Source organism: Oryzias latipes, chromosome 4 (assembly GCF_053564925.1).
Source record: "Oryzias latipes strain Hd-rR chromosome 4, Olatipes_Hd-rR_3.1".
Taxonomy (NCBI): domain Eukaryota; kingdom Metazoa; phylum Chordata; class Actinopteri; order Beloniformes; family Adrianichthyidae; genus Oryzias; species Oryzias latipes.
In genome coordinates this window covers 6,816,148-6,837,176 of record NC_136240.1, presented here as the reverse complement: position 1 = coordinate 6,837,176, position 21,029 = coordinate 6,816,148, and the positions used below count along the sequence as shown (strand labels likewise).

Genomic DNA, 21,029 nt, shown 5'->3' with positions numbered 1-21,029 from the left:
CCTCAGAGACTTCCTGTTCTAAAATGCTGCAGGTTTGCTAAATGAAAATCCAAAAAACAAAACAAAGTATGCTGCACCCTCCAATCATCTTTTGGTCAGTTGTCAAAATGTCCCCAGTGGTCTTTAAATCATCATTATTTTGATTTTTTTAACCAATAATCCAAAAACCCGTGTCGTTTTCTAGGACATAGTTTCTGCAGAGCGGCAGTAGCTCATTTTAGATTTGCCTCTACAATAAAATTTCGACCTAATTTTCTTTGTACATATTCTCTATCAGAAAAACACAAGAACATGTAAAAACGCCTTTTCCATTGGAGAAAATTATTTTAAAAACTTTATAACAAAACGTTAAATGTTGTGTCTAATAACTGAATATTTATAACTACTATTTATTGCTTGTTATTTCCTGAGCATATATTCTAGCTTTTATACATTTATGCTTAATTTTGTCCATTTCACTCCATGTTTTTCAGAATAAAAGCACTATTTTGGAAAGTGCTTTCTAAATGACCATCAATAAAGGTAACAGACAGAATAACAAGAAGACAAATTCATTTAGAAATGTGTTTTATGTTCAGGCTGCCTGCAGATGTAGAACAAGGGATTTAGGAGGAAACACACAGAAACACGACTGTGAGATCACTATAGAGTAGAAACTAGTAGAATAAAGGCACTGTCAGTGCAGTTGAATAACCCTGTTATCACACATTATGCTCATGGGTCCTTTCCCTGCAGTTCAGGTCAGAACAGGAGGAGCTACACAGAGGATGAAACACTGAGCCATGTCAGAATCCAGACCTGAATAGAAATACAGGTCACGCACCGGAGCATGCTCCGGTCCAGTCTCTTTCTACTTTGGTCCTACGTTTCCTGCAGGATCTACAGACAGTTGGTTAGCAGTGAAGTCTCATTCTCTATCTGGAAACAGAAAAACGAAATTCCTTCAAAGTAAAGGTTTGGTTTTCTCGTTAGCTTCACCAGCGACTAAAATGGAGAAAAAAAAGAAGAAAAAACTGCAGCAGATCCTCTCAGTGTGCTGAACTCCGGAAGTCCGGGTTGGAGACCTGTTCAGTTTGCTTTGGGGTAGATCTTCTCGTAGAAAAAGCTCTGAGCGAGCACGTACAGCTCGCCGTTCTTTTCCCTGACGGCGTGCGCTCGCACAAACTGAAACTGTTCCAGAGCAAACTCGTAGAAGTCGTTCTCCATCTTCCAGATGTGCGACTGCTGCAGCTTGGCTGTCGCCTCTTTGGTGGGGGGCTTCTTCTCCGAGGTCTTCCTCAGATGGGACTTCTTTCCTGAAGCAACACAGGAAGCTTTCACTGAATCCCATCAAACATGAGACACAACGAAACACTTTGTTCTCACTATTTGTACTCTTTTCTTTTCAGGTGGGATCAGCTGATTCATTGACAATACTTTGCGTCACACGTTCTCAGACACTAAAAAATGAATTTAGTCACAAAGTCTACTCTATAATTAGTTAAAAAAATAAACATTATTACTTGGTGGAGATGGATTGGTGAAAATGGTTGTTAAAAGTTTATTCCATCATTGTGTAATAAAGGTTTTATAAAAAAAAAAATCTAATTTAGGAAAAAAAACAGCAGGCAGGAGAGGAGGTGCATCAGTAACAAAACTGAAAAAGAAAATCCTACATGGTTTGTTTTTTCTTTTAAAAGGTTTTTGTGGCGTGTCAGAGCCTGTGGAAAAAGGTTTTTGACTCAGCTCCACTGTCATGATTTGTAACCCTTGTGCTATCCTAGGCACTTTAACATTGGGAGTTGGGTCATGTAGACCCACTAGACAGTGCTCTGAACCTTTTTTCTTCAATGATTTGTGATCTTCACTGGTGTCCATGGATTACATGAAATCTTTCCACCTTTATCCACCTTTGTCATGGTAGGAAGAACACGTCAACATAAGGGTGGGGTCATCTAAGATAGCACATGGGTTAAAGAACCTCCTGCTGGTCGGAGTGATGTGTGAATGCTTAAACTGACTGACGCCTTCACAAAAGCCAAAATGGGCGTGACCAGGGAAGTTTAAGTCACATGCACCGTTACCGGGGGGATTGGCCCAGTGCGTCTCGCAGGTCCCTTAACCCTCGTGCTATCTTGTGGGGTCCAAATGACCGGATCCTTTTTTTCGCCTGCAGTCGGCCCATCTCCACCCGTAAGGGCAGTTGTGCCTAAGGCATAAGATCTTTCAAGGTTGTTCCAGAACGAGTATTTGAATGCAGAACAGCAGCTGCATGACAGACACCAAAACTGCTTCTTTAAGCGTCTTCTCTCTCATAATGTGTCTGTAAACCAGGACAGGCGACGCACAGCTTTTCTCCCTCCTCCTCCTCCTGGACAGGGGTTGGCGTTGGATTGTAAATCTGATTCCTCTGTGCTTAGTGAGATTGGGAGCAGAAGTTTGCTCTGAGATTGAGTGAAAACAGCTGGATGGGGAGTGAGTCACTGCAGAGAATGATTTGACTACAAACTGAGAGCGGCTCAGCCGCCAGGAGGAGTTCAGCCATCAGCCTTCACGCCTCCGCATCAGGTTCGCTTGCACTCTACCTGTTCTGTAGAGCTCTGTGGCTCCTCTGAAGAAGTGTGGCAGAGCCGCCTCCAGGATCATGATGAAGTCCTCCAGCTCCTCTGTTACCCCAACCAACAGAAACTCATTCAACAGGTTGTACTTGGCCTGTTCCAGGGCCCACTTGCTGCCCACGTTCCTGTAAAGAGTGACGCCTGCTGGTAAAAAAAAGGTGGATTTTTCGGAGGATGTTGGGGAGCAGCACACCCACCAGCACTCGGCGTGGTGGCCGCAGAAGAAGGGGATCTGCAGCCAGAGTTTCTCAGGAGCGCAGTCAGACCCCCCCGACGACACACACTCATCAAAAGTCTGAAACACAGGAAAGCGTTTGTCCTCAGAGCAACGGCTGTGATTGGTGGAGACGCCGTGGCGCACACACCTTCTTGTCTCCCTGCTTCCTCCGCCGGAGGCCCGGCCTGTAGTCGTCGCCGAAGCGGAGGAAGTAGTAGTAGGACACGAGGCGCTCGATGGGGTCCCGCACCACATTTATGTACATGGGTTTACGCATCACGCCGTACCTGCACACAAACAGGGAGGCGGAGTCTCACAGGTGGACCTGCATTATGTCACGTTTGCAGTACTACAGGAATTCCTGAGAGTATTTTTCTTGCTTTACAATTTTTATTCCTACTTAAGGAGCTTTGTGATAAAGAAGAGCTATACTTCCATCACTACAACAGAATATTAGTCTCAGTTGTTTTTAGAAGTTCATTCTACCCTTTAGTAACACGTTTAGTTTGAAAGGAAATGGAATGTCAATACATTATTACAGTACATGACACGTTATGTTCAAAATACTCTCAGTCTATGAGTAGTTATATCATAAGATACTTTCTTACTTCTACTTGAATAAATATTGCAAAGTCCAATGATGCAGTCATCTCTTCTTCAGGTGTTCTTTTCACATTCTTTGTGGTTTTGGTTTGTGGCGCCAAACAAACTTTAGTTTGATTAACCTCTAGAGACTTCCCATCCACATACGAGGACATCATATTGTGGGTTTTATTCCCACTGTAGTTCATTCTGATTACTAAGGGCCCTGTGACTACCAAATAAGAAAAAAGGCATATCAAACAAGAGCTTGGTCTCAAGACTCAAAACAGTCTTGTTAGAGCCTCACAGGGGAATTTTTTACTTGTTACTGTCAAATTCACTTTTAATTTTAATTCACCATAATTTGATTTTTCATTATTTTCTCCAGTTTAGATTCAAGGTCATTTTTTAGACTTTTTTTAATAACTTTTGTTGCAAACAGAGCAGAGGGGGACTTTGCTTGATTCATGCTGTTGATGTTTACACCAGGGGTGTGACGATAACCGCATCACCGCACGTTTTTTTTTTTTAAAGTTCTGCATATGGTGCGTGATTGGAACTATAATAAACACATTAAACACGTTCATTTTGCTGATAATTTACTTTTTCTGCTAGTCCTGTGTTCAGACTTCAAGGGCTTCTGGGGGAAAAGTCCTGACTCGGGCTTCACGGTTAACCGCCCCCCACTGCTGGTTCATCACCGTGGTGATCAGAAATTCCACACTGTCACAGCTCTAGTTTACACTAAACACTAAAAAAAAAAAAGGAGTTTTTCTACGTTGATGTCCAACATGTAGCATTAGGCAAAATAATTTACAGAATTGTATTATTTCATTTTAACTAAGTGTTCTTAAACCAAGCCCTGAGTTATGAACAGTTCATGAGGCTTCAGTCTTTGCTCGTGATCATGTTGCAGTAACTGCAGACAGATGTGCAGACGTAAATGCAGATATGCTCCAGTACAGAGAAGCTTCTGCTATGAGTGTACAGTTGAAGAAATAAGTATTTGATCCCTTGCTGATTTTGCAGGTTTGCCTACTTAAAGAGTTGACCGTCTTATCTTAAAAGGTAGGTTCATTCGAACATTGAGAGATGGAAAATTTAAGAAATACAATAAATAAATGTATATACATTTATTTATTGTATTTCATTGAGGGAAGTAAGTATTTGATCTCTTAGTAACCATTAAGAGCTCTGCTTCACACACACCAGTTAGACTCTACTATTCAACTAGTTACCTGAACTGAAGACACCTGTTCAGTTCTGATGGACAGACAGAATCAGTCCATCAGTCAGACTCCAAACTCTCCAACATGGAAAGACTAGAGTTTCCAGTGGATTTAAGGGAGACGATTGTAGACCTGGACAAGACCAGAATCAATCCACCTTTAGGTTCGGATCTCCAAACCAGATCTGACCTGGTGTGGTTTCCATGACCATAAGAACAGAGAGAAATCCGCCTAAAATAACACGGCAGAAGTTAGTTGATGATCTCAAAGCAGCTGGAACCACAGTCACCAAGAAAACCATTGGGGACACTGGGAACCATGGGAAACATCTTGCAGTGCTGGTAGAGCCCCCCTTCTGGAGAAGACTCGTGTGCCGACCCGTCTGACGTTTGTCAACAAACACCTTCATGACTTGTAGGGTGTTTGGGAGAAGGTGATGTGGTTAAATCAGACCAAAACTGAGCACTTTGGCATCAACTCAAGAGAAATGCTGCCACACCATCCCCACTGTCAAGCATGGAGGTGGAAACATTATGCTTTGGGACTGGTTTTCTGCACAAGGATACTGCACAAGGATGAGGATGGGGAAGGCATGCACTGTCATATCCTGGTGAGAACCTCTTTCCCTCCATCTTAAATGCATGGTGGGTCATGAAAATGACCCAAAACATGCAGCCAAGACAACCAAGAAATGGCTAAAGAAGCACGGAGAGAGTTAAAGCTCAGAGTTACCAAGCAACAGGCCCCAAATCTGAATGATTTAGAAATCATTTTTAAAGAAGAGTGGAGCAAAATTTCCCCTGACATGAAAACTACATGAAACCTCTGACCTCTGCTTGCTAATAAGGGTTTTGTCACAAAGTACTAAGTCTTTCCAGCAAGAGGGTTCAAATACTTCCTTTCCTCAATGAAATGCAAATTAATGTACATAAATTCTTTGGACATATATATTTTTTCTATCTCTCATTGTTCAAATGAACAACCTTTAGGATGACAGACTGTCAGTTTCTTTTTAAGTGGGAAAATCTACAAAATACTTACTGCCTTCACTGTAGAGTAGTGATGGGTACATGAGACCTTGTTAAGCATCATGAGACATTGCCCAAACTGTATTGATACTATGTCGATACTTTGTCACTTAACCCACGTCATTGCAGGCAACCCAGTAAAGAAACTCCGCTTTTATACTACTATAAGTTTACTACTATACTTTGTCATTGTATAGTCCTCATTCCCATGCCTTGCTCTAAAATTCCCCAGCGGGCTTCATTTCTTAAAATAAAATATCTTTCAAAATAAAAAGATAGCTCGGACTCATAATAAACCAAAAGAAACAAACTAAAATCCGCCAAATTGATGGGAAAACTGCCCTAATCAAATTTTCTCCGCAATATCGAAATCACCAAATTGGGTGGAAAACTACATAATCTGGCAACACTGGTGGTAGATGCGCTTCCTTGTTTGGATCATTTGTGACACACCGACTCATTGGCTGTTTCGGTCATGACTTCTCGTGGAGTGATACGCACACCGACACTGTGTTTCACTTTATGAGCCTGATGCGTTGGTGTTGCCGGACCCATCACCACTGTAGAGGTTTATGGAAAACCTGCAGTAAACACGGAGAAGACTAGAATCCCACAGTATATCTCCTAATACTGCAGCATGCATGCAGCTCCAGCCTGTCTGTGCAGAGAAACCAGAGTCCCTATGCAGGGGGGGGCAGGGGGGGGGGGGCAGGAAAGAAGTCAACAATGTCTTTGTCATTGAGAAACACTTAGTCTTTCAGAGTAATAACCTGTAATAGTTTCAGAGGAGATAAGGACAACAATGCTATTAACAATCAATGCGTGAGTGACCTCCCCTTATCTGCCGACCGCTAATCTGGATATTAACGGCGCCACAGGAAATGAAAGGCCTTACTTTGAGAAGTCCAGATAAGCCACGTGGCCGTGGTAGAAGGCGGGCTTCATTTCTCTCCACGCACTGACGTTCTGAACAAAGCGCACCTGCAGAAAAAGACAATGGGGACTTTTATTTGGAAAAGCAGCGGTGACGGGCAGACGGAGCAGAGGAACGCTCCTCTCAGGTAAAACATCTATTTTCATTTAATTAATTTTTTTAAACGGCTATTTTTACTATTTTTATTGTTTTTAATGTGTGTGTGTGTTTTATGAGTGTCAGCAGATGGCCATTTTTAAATTTCCCTCAGGGATTATTAAAGACCTATTCTATTCTATTCTATTCTATTCTATTCTATTCTATTCTATTCTATTCTATCTGCAGTGACTGAAGCTTCCAGGTCTCCGCTGTGGCATGCATGAAGTAATGCTGGGACATTTGTGCTGGCAGGACAACGGCATGGCAGACACAACAACACACAGCTCTGGGGCGTTACCGCCTGACCCCCGGCTACTCTGAGCACGCTCGGCAGAACGGGTCAACAGTGGAAAGAAAGTTAGGAAAAAAGTCCATCATATTTAAACACAACAGCAAGAGCAAAGTCATTAACATGGATTCGTCCAGGGATCACGCATCAGACCAAAACTGAGACGACAGAAGGAAACTGTATGCTGGGTTTCTCTCATCTAAATCGTTGTCCTCCACAGTTTGAGGTCTGGAGGCGGTTTCCCTCGTTTTTGGATTTGTGGAGGTAAAAGAAGAGGAAAAACCTCAATTCTCCTGTGTGTCCATGCAGACGTAATTCCTCTTAATCCTTGTGCTATCTTGTGGGGTCCAGATGACCCCACCCTTGCATTGACGTGTTCTCCCTACCATGACAAAGTTGGATAAAGGTGAAGAGGATTTCATGTAATCCATGGACACCAGTGAAGATCACAAATCATTGAAGAAAAAAGGTTCAGCGCACTGTCTAGTGCAGGGGTGTCAAACTCATTTTGGTTCGGGGGCCGCATTCAAGGCGTCTGATCCCAAGTGGGCCGGACCAGTAACATAAAAGCAAAAAAACAGGGGTTTTTTTTGTTTGTTTTTTTACACAGTTGGAAAAAATGCCTCAGATAGCCTAATCATTTATTATTACACATTCATTCACATAGACCAATGGATGTAAAATAAAATGCATTTCTACGGTGGCCGACAGGGCTCACACTACATTCAAATGGAAAAACGCAACGGCATTACCCGAAGCGCGACGAAATTACCCGAAGCACAACGGCATTAAGAGACAGCGCAGCGGCATTACCCGAAGCACGACGACATAACCGCAGCATTAGCATTAAGCTCAGCACAACGGAAGTGAGGACTTTTTTTTCTGGGGAAAAAATAAAAGCCTGGCAGATTCAAACTATTCGGTCCGACAGAATTTTAGGGCCACCAAAAAAAGTAAAATTATGACATTTTAAACCGTAAATTTTATGAGAAAAAAATTGTATTTTTACGAGATTAAAGTGGAAGTGAGCATACAGGGCAGCAGCAACAACAAGTGAACGCTGCAAAGCAGCAGAGCAGACCGACTGAACTTAGTTGAACAGGTGAGCTGAATGTTTATTGATAACGTTCCAAATGTCTGGAAGTTTATTTGCTTGATTTTTGATTTATTAATATTTTTTGATAGGTGGTTTGCAGGATCTCTGCAGGCGATGAAGCCGACGGCGACAGTTATGGAGTGTGCGCGCGCTCCAAACTTCAGAAAAGGCTCCACATAATCGATGACTTTTTTCTTGTAAATGTACGAGATTTTAAATCGTAAATTCACGAGATAAAAAGTTGTAAATTTACGACTTAAAAGTCTTAATAAAAAAAAAGACAAAGAGCGTTAGATACAGATGTCACTGTGGAGATCTGAGTAAATGTATTTTTTTAGACAAACGTATTTGTAAGTAATTTAGTAAGAACCTGCGCGATAACTTCTCTTTTTTTCTTTCTGACCGTGGTCGGAAACGCAGGGGAGATTTTCTCCAGGGCCGAAGACGGATCCTCGTTTGGGGTTCACTTTCCCGTTCGGATCCTCAGCCTCCAGAGCGAGTTAATAAGACAAAATACTTCTTCTGGGGAGGGACACCATCTTTTTATTAAGGTTCTCAGTCCTCGATCACACAATATAGACGCAAACTCTCACCCCCCTCTTTCGCCCGTGCTCTCACACATGCACGCAGGGTCTCCAACACACACACACGCACCCACGCACGCACACACACACAGCGCGCGCACACTCCATAACTGTCGCCGTAAGGTTCATCGCCTGCAGAGATCCTGCAAACCACCCATCAAAAAATAAAACATTAATAAATCAAAAATCAAGCAAATAAACTTCCAGACATTTGGAACGTTATCAATAAACATTCAGCTCACCTGTTCAACTAAGTTCAGTCGGTCTGCTCTGCTGCTTTGCAGCGTTCACTTGTTGCTGCTGCTGCCCTGTATGCGCACTTCCACTTTAATCTCGTAAAAATACAATTTTTTTCTCATAAATTTACGGTTTAAAATGTCATAATTTTACTTTTTTTGGTGGCCCTAAAATTCTGTCGTACCGAATAGTTTGAATCTGCCAGGCTTTTATTTTTTCCCCGGAAAAAAAGTCCTCACTTCCGTTGTGCTGAGCTTAATGCTAATGCTGCGGTTATGTCGTCGTGCTTCGGATAATGCCGCTGCGCTGTCTCTTAATGCCGTTGTGCTTCGGGTAATTTCGTCGCGCTTCGGGTAATGCCGTTGCGTTTTTCCATTTGTATGTAGTGTGAGCCCTGTCGGCCACCGTACATTTCACTTTGAAATTGGTTTATTTAATTTTATTCAGACTGAATATTTTACATCTGACACTGAAGTAATCCAGATAATAAACTCAAGAGGAGCTATGGGGAAAAAAAAATGAAACACCTGCCTAAAATGTAAATGTGCAAATCAATGAATAATTAAACTAAATTAAAATTAAGAATTTGGAGCTAACTTCCTTCCCCTCCTCAAACTTCAGCAGGCCATCAATATCAGGATTCAAATCCTGTGCAGAAACATATTTACTGTCATTCAAGTGTGCAAAACACAATGAAATGTCCCAAGAATCTTTTCCTGGTTCCTGCCTGAATTTTGTGGTAACACCTGCCTTCTTTCTGACCTTTGATGGAGCGCCATCAGTGGCCAGACTGACATCACGTGACCAGTTCACTCCAACATAGTCCAGCACAGTAACTAGAGAGCTGACTATGTCATCAGCTGTTGTTGTGTCCATCAACTCAAGAAACGCCGCTATGACGGTCTCTTCAGCACCTCTAAGACATATGCACAGTTGTGAAATATCTGTATCTGTGCTTTCATTAAAAGTGACCGAAAATACAATAATTGACTGGATTCCTTAATATGGCGCCCAAGTCTCCTCAGAGATGTTGTATCTGTAATCATAATCCTTGACAGACTCATGTTGGCAAAGGTCTACTGCTTTTTGGGACACAAGACTTCTGCAGCCTTCAGCATTTTTCAATATGTTCACCATCTGAAAATGGTTTGGATGTTTGCTCCAACTTGTCTGCAATCATGTGTCTGTCACTGCTCCATCACTGACGTCGCGCTGCAGTAAATGCATACAGTTGTTTTTTCAGTCCTGCTTCAAGTGGGTAAATCCTCTCTTTTCTTAACTGCAAATGGTGAAACGCCAGGCCTTCACATCAACTGCAACTTGACCTCTGAAAACATGCCTAAGATTCACCCTGAGACCAAAGCGTTGATTATCAAGAGGCTGAAGACCAGATCCACTGCTGAGGTGGCTGACATCTTCAATGTGTCTCAGCGTCAAGTACAAAGAATAAGAAAAAGATTTGAAGAGACTGGAGATGTTTTTGACAGGCCCAGGTCCGGCAGACCCCGCAAGACAACTGCTCGGGAGGACCATTTGTTGGTTGGAAAATCCAAGGCCAGCGCCTTTTCCACTGCAGCAGAGCGCCACCAGGCCTGGTCACCTCAAGTGTCCCTGTGTCAACCAGAACAGTTTGTAGAATTCTGTCTCAAAATGGCCTCCATGGTCGAATCAGTGCCCAGAAACCAGCACTAAACAAAAGGCAATTGAAAAAACATGTGGCATTTGCCAAGGCCCACAGCCTGCTAAAAGGATGGACGCTGGAAAAGTGGCAGAAGGTGGATTTCTCAGATGAGTCTTCAGTTGAATTACATCACAGCCACCGCAAATATTGTAGGAGACCAACTGGAGGCAGCATGGACCCAAGATTCACCCAGAAAACAGTTAAGTTTGGTGGCGGAAAAATCATGGTCTGGGGTTACATCCAGTATGGGGGTGTGCGAAACATTTGCAGGGTGGAAGGCAATATCAATAGCCTAAAATATCAAGAAGTATTAGCTACCTCTCACATTCCCAACCATAAAAGGGGTCAAATTCTGCAGCAGGATGCTGCTCCATCGCATACTTCCATCTCTACATCAAAGTTCCTCAAGGCGAAGAAGATCAATGTGCTCCAGGACTGGCCAGCCCAGTCACCAGACATGAACATCATTGAGCATGTCTGGGGTAGAATGAAAGAGGAAGCATGGAAGACCAAACCAAAGAATCTTGATGAACTCTGGGAGGCATGGAAGACTGCTTTCTTTGCTATTCCTGATGACTTCATCCATAAATTGTATGAATCATTGTCAAACCGCATGGATGCTGTCCTTCAAGCTCATGGAAGTCATACAAGATATTACATATGGATCTCACAGTGGCACTACTTAATTCACTGATGTTATGCAACATATTTTTGTTTTTGAAGTAATTATTATTATTAATTTGGGAGGGTTTTAGCTTTCATATGAGACATTTCTAAAACCGATGGATTCATTAAAAGTGAGGTTATACGCTTTTGTTTCTACAAAATGGAAAAGCGACAAGACTTTTGTCAGGGACTGTACTGCAAACAGAACTGTTTTCACAAAGTGGACCTTATTCAGAAAAACTAACTCTGGCTGCATTCCAATGGGCCCCAGTCTGCCCCGACGCTCTCTGTGATGGCAACATAACACCCACAAACAAAATGGCGGTAACCTCCCCCCAGCATTGCACACTTTCTTTTTAATGTTATTACTTAACATTCTTTATTGAATAAATGCACAGATTTTTCTGAGTTAAAATGTAAATTAATTTTCTGTTTTCAATAATAATCATAATAATAAACTTTATTTATATACTTCCAGATTACAAAGTGCTGTACAATTAATATGAGACAAAATCAGTATTAAAAAAACAGTTTCCCATAATGGAGAAATAAAACCCAGCACACATATGAAATGACGATAGTTTTTAGAATCGATAAAAATCGATAAATTAGTAAAATCAATAAAATCAACAATATCAATAAAAATCAACGAAATCGATAAAATCAATGAAATCAATAAAATCAAATGTTTAGATTTAAGAACCAGTAAAATCATTAAAAGCACACCTGTAGAGGTAGGTTTTTAAAAGAGATTTAAATACTGGTAATTATTTGTAGCACCTGTACATTTGTTTAGTTTACTTAGTTTGGGTTTGTTTCATTCATGTCATCTGTTTTATGAGTTGCCAGTGCTGAGAGTGCTAATGGTCTCTCTGGGTCTGGCTGAGGTTCTGCTCCTGGAGCTGTGCTGTGAGGGCTGGCAAAGGAGGAGCTCAAGCCTTCACAGCCTTTAAATAGTCCAGTCAGACAATTGGGCAGGCGCCATCTACAGAAGCCTCCAAGGGAGAAACCAATGGATTTATTTAATGTTTATTTGTTCTGCTTCTATTGGTCATTATTCATTTTGTTCTACTTTTGATGGTTTTTCTTTTCCACTAAGAGACCAAGTTTTGTGTTTAGTATTGTCTTTATAGTCTTTGTTAAATGTCTGTGTAGTCTATGTTTAATGTTAGTCCCCCCCCCCATGTTTCCCAGGTGGTCTGATCAGCCACTATATATGTATAGTGTATATGTATATATAAAGTGAATGTGAGCTGTGTGCCTAGAGAAGCCACTTTAAGACTTTATTCTCTTTATGGAAAAAATAAATAAAAATGTATGAGTACTGAATTAAATTAGATCAACTCATAAGCATAAATCTAGTGTTATGCTGAGATCTGAATCTAAAGGCCTGTTCACACCGGGACGAATTTCGCCGGCGATTTTCGCCGACGTTTAACGCCTCGTGACTAAACAAAGGGCACCAATGAGAGTGTGCACACCGACGCGAAAAAACGCCAGGCGTTAAAGCGTCAAAAAAAAAAAAACGCCTCGGGTTCGTTTTTTTTTTTCGACGCGTCGCGTCGAAATCTACTCGACCAATGAGAATGGCGCTTTTGCTCACGTGTCTGGAGCTTCTGAAGTTACAGTAAAACACAACTTGGGGGCGCTCAAACACAAAACTGCCTTGCTGAGCACACATACCAGCGAAGAAGATAGACGCCAAGTAGCGTCTACACAGCCGCGAAGCAATAATGACGGACATTCTAAAACATCCCCGAACCAAGCACCAGTTGGAGCTACTGGTGCTTGAAATATTCATGTTTTCTTTGTTTGATTCTGACAACGAGTAAATACTTGCTCTCTTCTTCTGAGTGAAAAGCGACTTTAAGAAGCGTAAAGTTGCGCAGCGCCACCTTGTGTACAGGAGTATTTCTGTTTTACATTAAGCGCCATCTAATGTCAGGGAATGAAATTGCATGTTCACTCCACTCATCGTCAGCGAAAATCGCCTGGGTGTGAACACAAAAAACGTGGCGAAAAACGCTGGCGAATAACGCCTGGCGAATATTCGTCCCGGTGTGTACGGGCCTTAAATCAGGGATTTCCTTTCAGGAGAAAGGAGTGACTTTTTTGGTCCTGACATGTTTCGACGGACCTGTCAGGTATGTTCAAACACTAACGTGTCTGATAACAGAAGAACCAAAGAAGTCATAACAATGAACTTTCTTGCACTAATAGTAGTGTTTCTCAGACTGCTGACTCTTTCAGAGCCCAGCGGAGCCGTTATGGACCGACTTTCAGCAATGAGAGCCGGACGTGCCTCTGCCGCACTAACCTGACGTTCGGTGAACGGTCGGGCAGCTCACCTGGTCCTGTAGAGACATGACTGGGTTGTTTTTGGTGGTGTTGATGTGCAGGACGTGGAAGCGGTTCTTCCCGCAGAGGTCGTAGGCGATGTTGGTGAAGGACGTGCTGGCCGTCTTGGGTACTCTGTTGTAGATGATGACGGCTTCGTCTTCAGGAAGCAGAGGCGCCTCTCGCTTTCCATCATCGTCGGCGTGACGCAGCTCAACTTCAGCCACCTCGTGTCGGGCGATGGTCCGCTCTAAATGCAATCGGAACGTGACATGGAAATCTGATGAACAAACGGTGGTTTGGTGTATAGCCAAAGACTTTTTTTTTTTTATTTGTGCTTGCATGTAGCCTCAAGAATACAGTGACATTTAAAAAAATCCTTTATATATGAACAGTTATATATGAAAACTAGTCCCACTAGTTGGCTCTGCCACAGACTGGCGACCTGTGCAGGGTGTCCCCTGCCTTTGCCCACAAGTGGCTGGGATAGGCTCCAGCAGCCCCGTGACCCCGAAAGGGAAAAAAACAGTTCAGAAGATGAATGAATGAACTAGTCCCACTCCGATCATCTTTCAATCTATTGTTAAATCACTCCCAGCGGTCTTTGAATTGGGGTGCTATTTGTGTCATTTTCTAGGTTTCAGGCTTTGTCCGAATTCCCACCTTAACCCCCAACTACTCAAAAACTGCATAATGCGGCTCTATGTAGCGTCTTGAACTTGAACTTTTCTTTTTTTTAAACGGCGGACATGACGTCATCGATTTCACAAAGTTAAAATCTAACTGATATGAGCGCTTTGTGACGATTATTTATGATTTCACCGTCTTCTGAAGATAAAAACGTTGATAGTTTATTAATAAAATACATTTAAATACATTTTTGGACAAAAACTGTTCCAGCGCAATGCATTGTGGTCTATACTTGCCGATCTAGTTAATTTCTAGAGCACTCGATTCTGGAGTTGTAGATTCAAAGCTCTACAAAATGGCGATTGCACTATATATATAGAGTAGGCAGGTAAGGAATACCGTGTCCGAATGCCTTCCCTACTCACTATATAGTGACGCCGCCATAGTTTCTGCAGAGCAGCAGGAGGTCATTAGAAATTCTCCTCTGATGGAGCAGAGGAAGACTGCTCTTACTTCTCTACATGTATCTGTTTATGCTCTCTCCTGCTAGCTTACAGACCCTCACAACCACAACCTAACATTACCGATGCAACAAAAGTGCTGAGCAATACCAGAGCTATCCAGCTGTACGGTTCTGATCCAGATACCAGCTCAGACGAGGAAAACAGACTTTTATGGATCTGTCTGTCTGTAAGTGGATGCATCAGAATGGAGCGGAGCAGGGAGCTTGTATCCGATTTTACCATCTCCGTCTGCTCCTGATTCACAATGAGTGGAATAAAGAAATACTCAGAAATGTAATTTGAAGCTTAATTTTCTTTCTATATCTCCTCCATCATCAGAAAAATGCCACAAGAACATCTTAAAAAGACCATTTTTTTATCAAGAAGAACTCCTGCGAAGCAAAAGTCGCTGTTTTTTTTCCGCGTAACAAACTGTAATTTAATGGAATGAAGCTTTTTTTCTTTGATTCATTAACACAGGTGAGGAGCAACAGCAGGCTGGCAGCTTCCATCTTGACCTCATCAGATAAAGTGAGAACTTGTGAAGTTCTCTTCCCACGCCTGTTCAGCAGACGGCCAGTAAAGCATGTTAGCAAACCTTACTTACAGAATCCAAATATGCAATTAAGCGGCTGATGGGAATATTGAGGAGCTCTCATTAAAATGTTTTCTCAGTTAAATGAAGGTTTCAATCAGGGGAGTGTTGCAGACTGCTCCCCTTTGGTTTCTAAAGGTCTGAGTCAAACCAAAGCCAGAACACAAACACGGCTTTCCTGCTTTCTGCAGAACGCTCCGCCCCAACAACCACAGAACCAGGAACTGCACAGAGGTTGAGGAGAAGCCTTTGCGTGTTCACCCAGAACTTCAGGCAAGGTTTGCATTTGACTCCTTTCTGCCTCGGTTATGTCCGCATGTTCTCAACAGATCCTAAAATTCGTACTTCCAGTTGAGTTTCCGTCTTTGGACGGTATGAGCATCCTCATCAGGTGGACGTGTGTGAATTGCTCTGGTGACCTCAAAGCAGCCACACTCAAAGGCAAAAATCATGACAGATTTTTGGTGCTGAAGGTCTCCTCCGTGTGACAGCTCCAACACCAGCAGAAGAAAAACAACACTTGTGTTCCGAATACAAACGTCCACAACCTTGGAAATGACTGCAGCTCACATTAACAAATAGCAAAACAACCATAAACATAATTTCCATTTCAATGCAACAGTTTCATTTAAATTAGCGTCAACATAACTTGAATTATGCTCCAAATGACCCTCGTCTACACAGGTGGTGAACATCAAACAGAAAAGGCTCCATCTGATTGGTCAAATGCATAAAGGGATTTATTTGATTTGTTAAATACTTCAAGTTGCCATAAGATCGTTTTAGCACATTTAAGGTAACCATTAATTGCGATTTTCGCTGTCTTTAGCGATATGCAAATTGCACAGCTTAATATCGCGATAACGATAAATTTGCGATTTATTGTGCAGGCCTATTGGTCGGGCAACTTTCTGCCAGGGGTTCAAACCCCAGTCTTGACTGTCACTCTGTCCATGATCCCACATTGCCCTCAACTGTAAGAACCTGTAAATTGCTTAGAAAGTGCAGCTGCATTTCCCTTCGTTTCAGAGTGAATCCAGGCTGCAGGGATGAAAGCACACTTCTGTGGGACTGAAACATTGTCTAATATTAAAAGTTTCAAATCCCACACGAGGAGGAAGACGTCTTGCGACAGATGAACTCATCTCCACCGGCGGTTTACTCACATCAAATCCTCTGCAAACAACCCCACCCACATCTTCCTCAGAGCTGCACAGTCCCACACGGAGACAAAAATGCATCTACTTCTGTGAAGAGACACACTCCACTTAACGAGACATGACAGCAAGCATGACCGAATGCTTTTGTGACAGCTGAGCCATCATGAAACACGAAACAACCCACTCCGACAATACCAGAAGAACATGTTGACAGCACAAAAAACACAATTTTTGTTGGGGTTGGTCTTTAAAAGGGGCCATTTTTGCGATTCTTTAGTGTTTCCGTACAAGTGGAAACACAATGCAATTAATTGTTTTTGATCTGTCTGCGTGGAAGTTTTTTAAGTCATTTTTTAAGTAATGTGCAATTCTCAATTGACAATGTAATTAGCTAAATCACGCCTTCGCCTCTTTTGGGCGACCAATGACAAATATTAAGGACTTTCAACAAACTAAACTGTGTTGCAGCTCTTAAATAGAGTTTTTGGAGCAAATCTTTAGAGCTGCTGTGTCCTTTAAGACAGTGGTCCCCAACCCCCAGCACTGGTACCACAGACGGAAAAAACCTTTATTTTCTGACCCCACAGGAAAGAAAAAAATCCCTGATTCTGGTTACCACATCAGTCTCAGTCCCGTGAGTTTAATTCCCCCATGACAATTATTTATTTTGCAATGAAAACGATCCCAGTGGCGTTATAATTATGAATGATGTTTTTAACCAAAATCCCACAACCTAAAAGTTGTAAAGCCTAGCTTAGTAATCAGAGAATAGTTAACACATTGCTCCCCCTACCTTACCTACTGTAGTGAAGTTTGTGTAATACTACATGTAATACTACATTCTACATGCAGAAAATAAAGCAACAGACATGGTGGAATTATAATTATATTTTTAAAAATACCAGTTTTACCACAGTTGTGTCATTTAATTGCGTTTCATTTATTCATTGTCGTTTCTCTTTCGGCTTTTCCCATCAGGGGTCGCCACAGCTAACGAGTCGCATGGTAAACTTGGCAATGTTTTACGCCGGATGCCCTTCCTGACGCAACCCTCTCAAAGCAACCGGGCTTGGGACCGGCACAGAAGTAGAGAAGGGAACAGGGAGCAGCCTGGAGTTGAACCCTGGTTTCACGGATGAAAGGCGCCGTAAACCAGCACGAGCTAAACCGGCTCCCTACATTGCATTTATTCATTGCACCTTAAAAATCGGACGCAGCAAAAGTTAGCGGCCGGTTGTTCCACTTTGACGTCAAAGGGAAAATCTTCATCAAGTGTAACCCTGTGTCCCAATTCCCACCCTAACCATATATAGTGTGTTGGCCATTTTGTAGTGCTGTCTAATCTACTATTCCAAAATCCAGTGCTCTAGAAATTTCCCAGTCTCTGCAAAAAACCAGTGTGCATGGATGCTCACTAGATCGGCGAATATAGACCACAATGCATTGCTTCGGAACAATTTTTGCCTCAAAAATTTGGTAATATGTAGTTTTTATCTTCAGAAGGCAGTGGACTTATAAATAATTGTCACAAAACGCTCATATCAATTAGATTTTAACTTTGTGAAATTGATGACGTCATATCCACCGTTTAAAAAATGTAGTGAGCATGGTGTCCAAATTTTTTAAATTCAGGGCCCTACATAGTGCCACGCTATTTGTTTTTTTCTGTAGTTAGGGGCTAGGGTGGGAATGTGGACCTAAGAGCACAGTTTAAACCAATAGACTAGCCCCCCTTTAGAACAATTATGTCATGCTGTAAAATGTGTTTGTGTATGTATTCATCTGTGCAGATCTGGATAGATGAATCCTGGACATAGTGTATAAATATCCATCTACATTATCCTTAAAGATGAACCCTCATGATCTGAAGCATAGGAGACAGAAAAATGTTTGGTTTCTACAACAGGCTGAGAGGAGGAAAGCTCTTCCATCCTCTGCGTTAGGATTTACACTCTGGCCCATAGACAGATTAAGGAGGAAGTTGGAGGCGGGATTTTGAAAATTTATGAAGGTATTACGCCCCGCCCTGATGAGAGTCTGACAGTTTGCATTTCAATTTGAATTTCGACACACATAAAGCACTGTTATGCAAATGAAAATGCATTACACCAGGGGGCGCTGTTTTGCAATTTCATTTGAATTTTGGCACAAAAACAGCATGACATTTTACAATGCAATAGATTTGATGTTACTTTAAATGGTATTCAAAGCAAAACATGTGTTGAAATGTCATTTTTTACCATTAAATTGTAAATGGCAAAACGCATTGTCATTTGAAGCATGACATGAAAAAACATGACAATTTAAACTGCAATTGGCTTTTATTTTATTTAATATTTTATTTTTTAAATAGTCGTATTGAATTGTACATTTTTATATTGAGTTATAAATTGCAAAACGTATTTTCATATTCCAAGCCTGAATTGCATATTGAATTGTCAATTGAGAATAGCACATTACTCTGAATTATGGCTCAAAAACCTCCATATATGTCTGATCACATCCAGTTGTGTGTTAGAGAAAAATGCTTTGCTTTAGATTAATTTTATTTTATTTTAAAAAGACAACAAAAAACATCAAAAATACTGAAAGGAGTAATGTATAAAATCATCCCATTTTAAAAACTCCACAAGCCTGTGGGCGTCACGTGAAGCATTCTGGGAAACAGTCCGTTAATGTCCATGGCTCCTGACCAGGGGACAGGAGACATGGAGGCAGACTTACCGAGCTTGGCTCTCGACTCGTTCAGTCTCTGGATCTGGTTCTCTATCAGGAGCATCACCACGCCAAATGCCAAAACCGCCAGAAGCTGGATCCTGGGCGGCATCGTGATCCTCGAGAGCCCCATCATCAGACATACAGAGGAACCATTGCGGGGCCCCGACCCCCAGCAGCAGCACAGAGGCTCCCAGCTGCACAGATAACCCCCGACGACTGCTCTCTGCTATATTACTAGCCTGGAGCTTTCACTAAATTATCTCATGAAATTACCTGAACAAATGTTTTGAGCTGAAGTAAAGCTTCATGCGAATGAAAAACAGACTAGAAAACGAGGAGAAATGCGCTATAACTGCCCATCCCTACATTTTCAATAATTCAATTATCCAAACCGGGGCGGCCTAAAAGCTTAATAAACGGATGCTTTCACAGCAAACCCATCTCATTCTAAATCAAATTCGGGAACAAACCAAATGAAATATATTAACGAGTCTTTAAAACGAGCTTCTCTGTTTGTTTTGATCAGCGAATCAGCTTGTGGCTTCTGCAGCGAGCAGCAGCGAGCTTCTTCGTGCGTCCTATTGAACACACATCATTATAGAAAACAAAGACCGCCACCTGCTGGACGGAGGCGTGTACTGCAACTAAACTATCAAAGTTTGAATGTTTTTGCCCGAGCATTCTGGACTTTGAATGAGGAAAATAAACGAATAAATGTTCATGACAGATATATTGTCTTTATCTGACTTTGACCAGATAAAGATACCAGATATCTCATTTATTAAAAAGGTTTTAATTTAAGCATTGCAATAAACCCACAATAAGTTGCACTGTGCCTAGATCATTAGTAATAACATAAAAGTTGGTCGAATCACATCATGCAATAAAAACAAAACCAAAGTAAAACAAAAAAGCATGTATTTTTTGCTGGTGGGTTTGTATTTATCAAGGTGAATAATAGAAAGGTAAAAAATAAAATAAATGACTTTTTTTTTCTTAACTTCAAGTTATTTTTTCCTGAAATGCATTTGACTGGTTAAATTTTTTTGAATTGGCCGTCAGCTTTTAACAAGTAATAGATGAAAACTCGGTTTAAAGCACCAATAATAAAAACATTTTATAACAATAATAACAGCAACAATAATGTTAACCTCCTCAGACCTAACTTCCACACACGAGGACATAAAATTTGTAGGCTTTTTCCACTCTAGTTAATTCTAATTACCTGGGGCCCTGTGACAACAAAACAAAAAATAAAAAGGCATATCAAACAAGAGCTTGGGTCTTAAGGGGTTAATGATAATTAAAAACACAATTTTTAATATTGTTATTGATTTTTATTAGTGGTACAGATTTGTGTCAGATTTACAAATTGTAATCAACATATTAGACTTGCAATGACAGAAAACAAAAAACTAGAGAAGAACGTTCACCAAAATGCAATTCACTGCATGTCTCAGACCTGTAACGCACAGTTTAACCACAAGATGGGAGCAAAGCTTCAACTAAAGGGATGATTTTCCTAAATTGTTTTTTATTTCTCTGCAGACTGAGGAACCTCTATGCTCTTGACAAAAGAACAGTTAATCTGAAATACTAAAAAAACAAATAAATAATTAGAGCAATACTTTTATATATTCATTCATTCATTCAGTTTCTTTGGCTGGAAACAGCCTGGATATAATAAAATAAAGTTTTTCATTTTATTTTAAGCTTTTTTAGATGCTTTTTAGCAAAGTCCAATCTAGCCTTCCTATTCTTGAGGCTTGTGAGTGGCTTACATCTTGCAGTGAACCCTCTGTATTCAC

General features: G+C 41.4%; 1 protein-coding gene across 1 annotated transcript; it reads right to left on the bottom strand.

The window, feature by feature from the left end:
- Positions 1-550: 550 nt before the first annotated feature.
- On the bottom strand, positions 551-19,828 carry hs2st1b (heparan sulfate 2-O-sulfotransferase 1b). The gene is made up of 7 exons (XM_023954027.2): positions 19,228-19,828; positions 13,627-13,865; positions 6,549-6,634; positions 2,963-3,101; positions 2,795-2,892; positions 2,565-2,722; positions 551-1,295 (listed from the first exon to the last, which is right to left on the bottom strand). Exons 1-7 carry the CDS (start codon positions 19,352-19,354, stop codon positions 1,069-1,071), a joined length of 1,074 nt encoding a protein of 357 aa, XP_023809795.1. The 5' UTR covers positions 19,355-19,828; the 3' UTR covers positions 551-1,068.
- Between the last annotated feature and the right edge of the window lie 1,201 nt (positions 19,829-21,029).

Excerpts from the sequence above, each read along its gene's own strand:
- hs2st1b (XM_023954027.2), bottom strand. The coding sequence starts at position 19,354 with ATGATGGGGCTCTCGAGGATCACGATGCCGCCCAGGATCCAGCTTCTG. Across the intron at positions 13,866-19,227 it reads CGAGTCGAGAGCCAAGCTCG|AGCGGACCATCGCCCGACAC; the intron begins GTAAGTCTGCCT and ends GATTGCATTTAG. Across the intron at positions 6,635-13,626 it reads TCATGTCTCTACAGGACCAG|GTGCGCTTTGTTCAGAACGT; the intron begins GTGAGCTGCCCG and ends CTTTTTCTGCAG.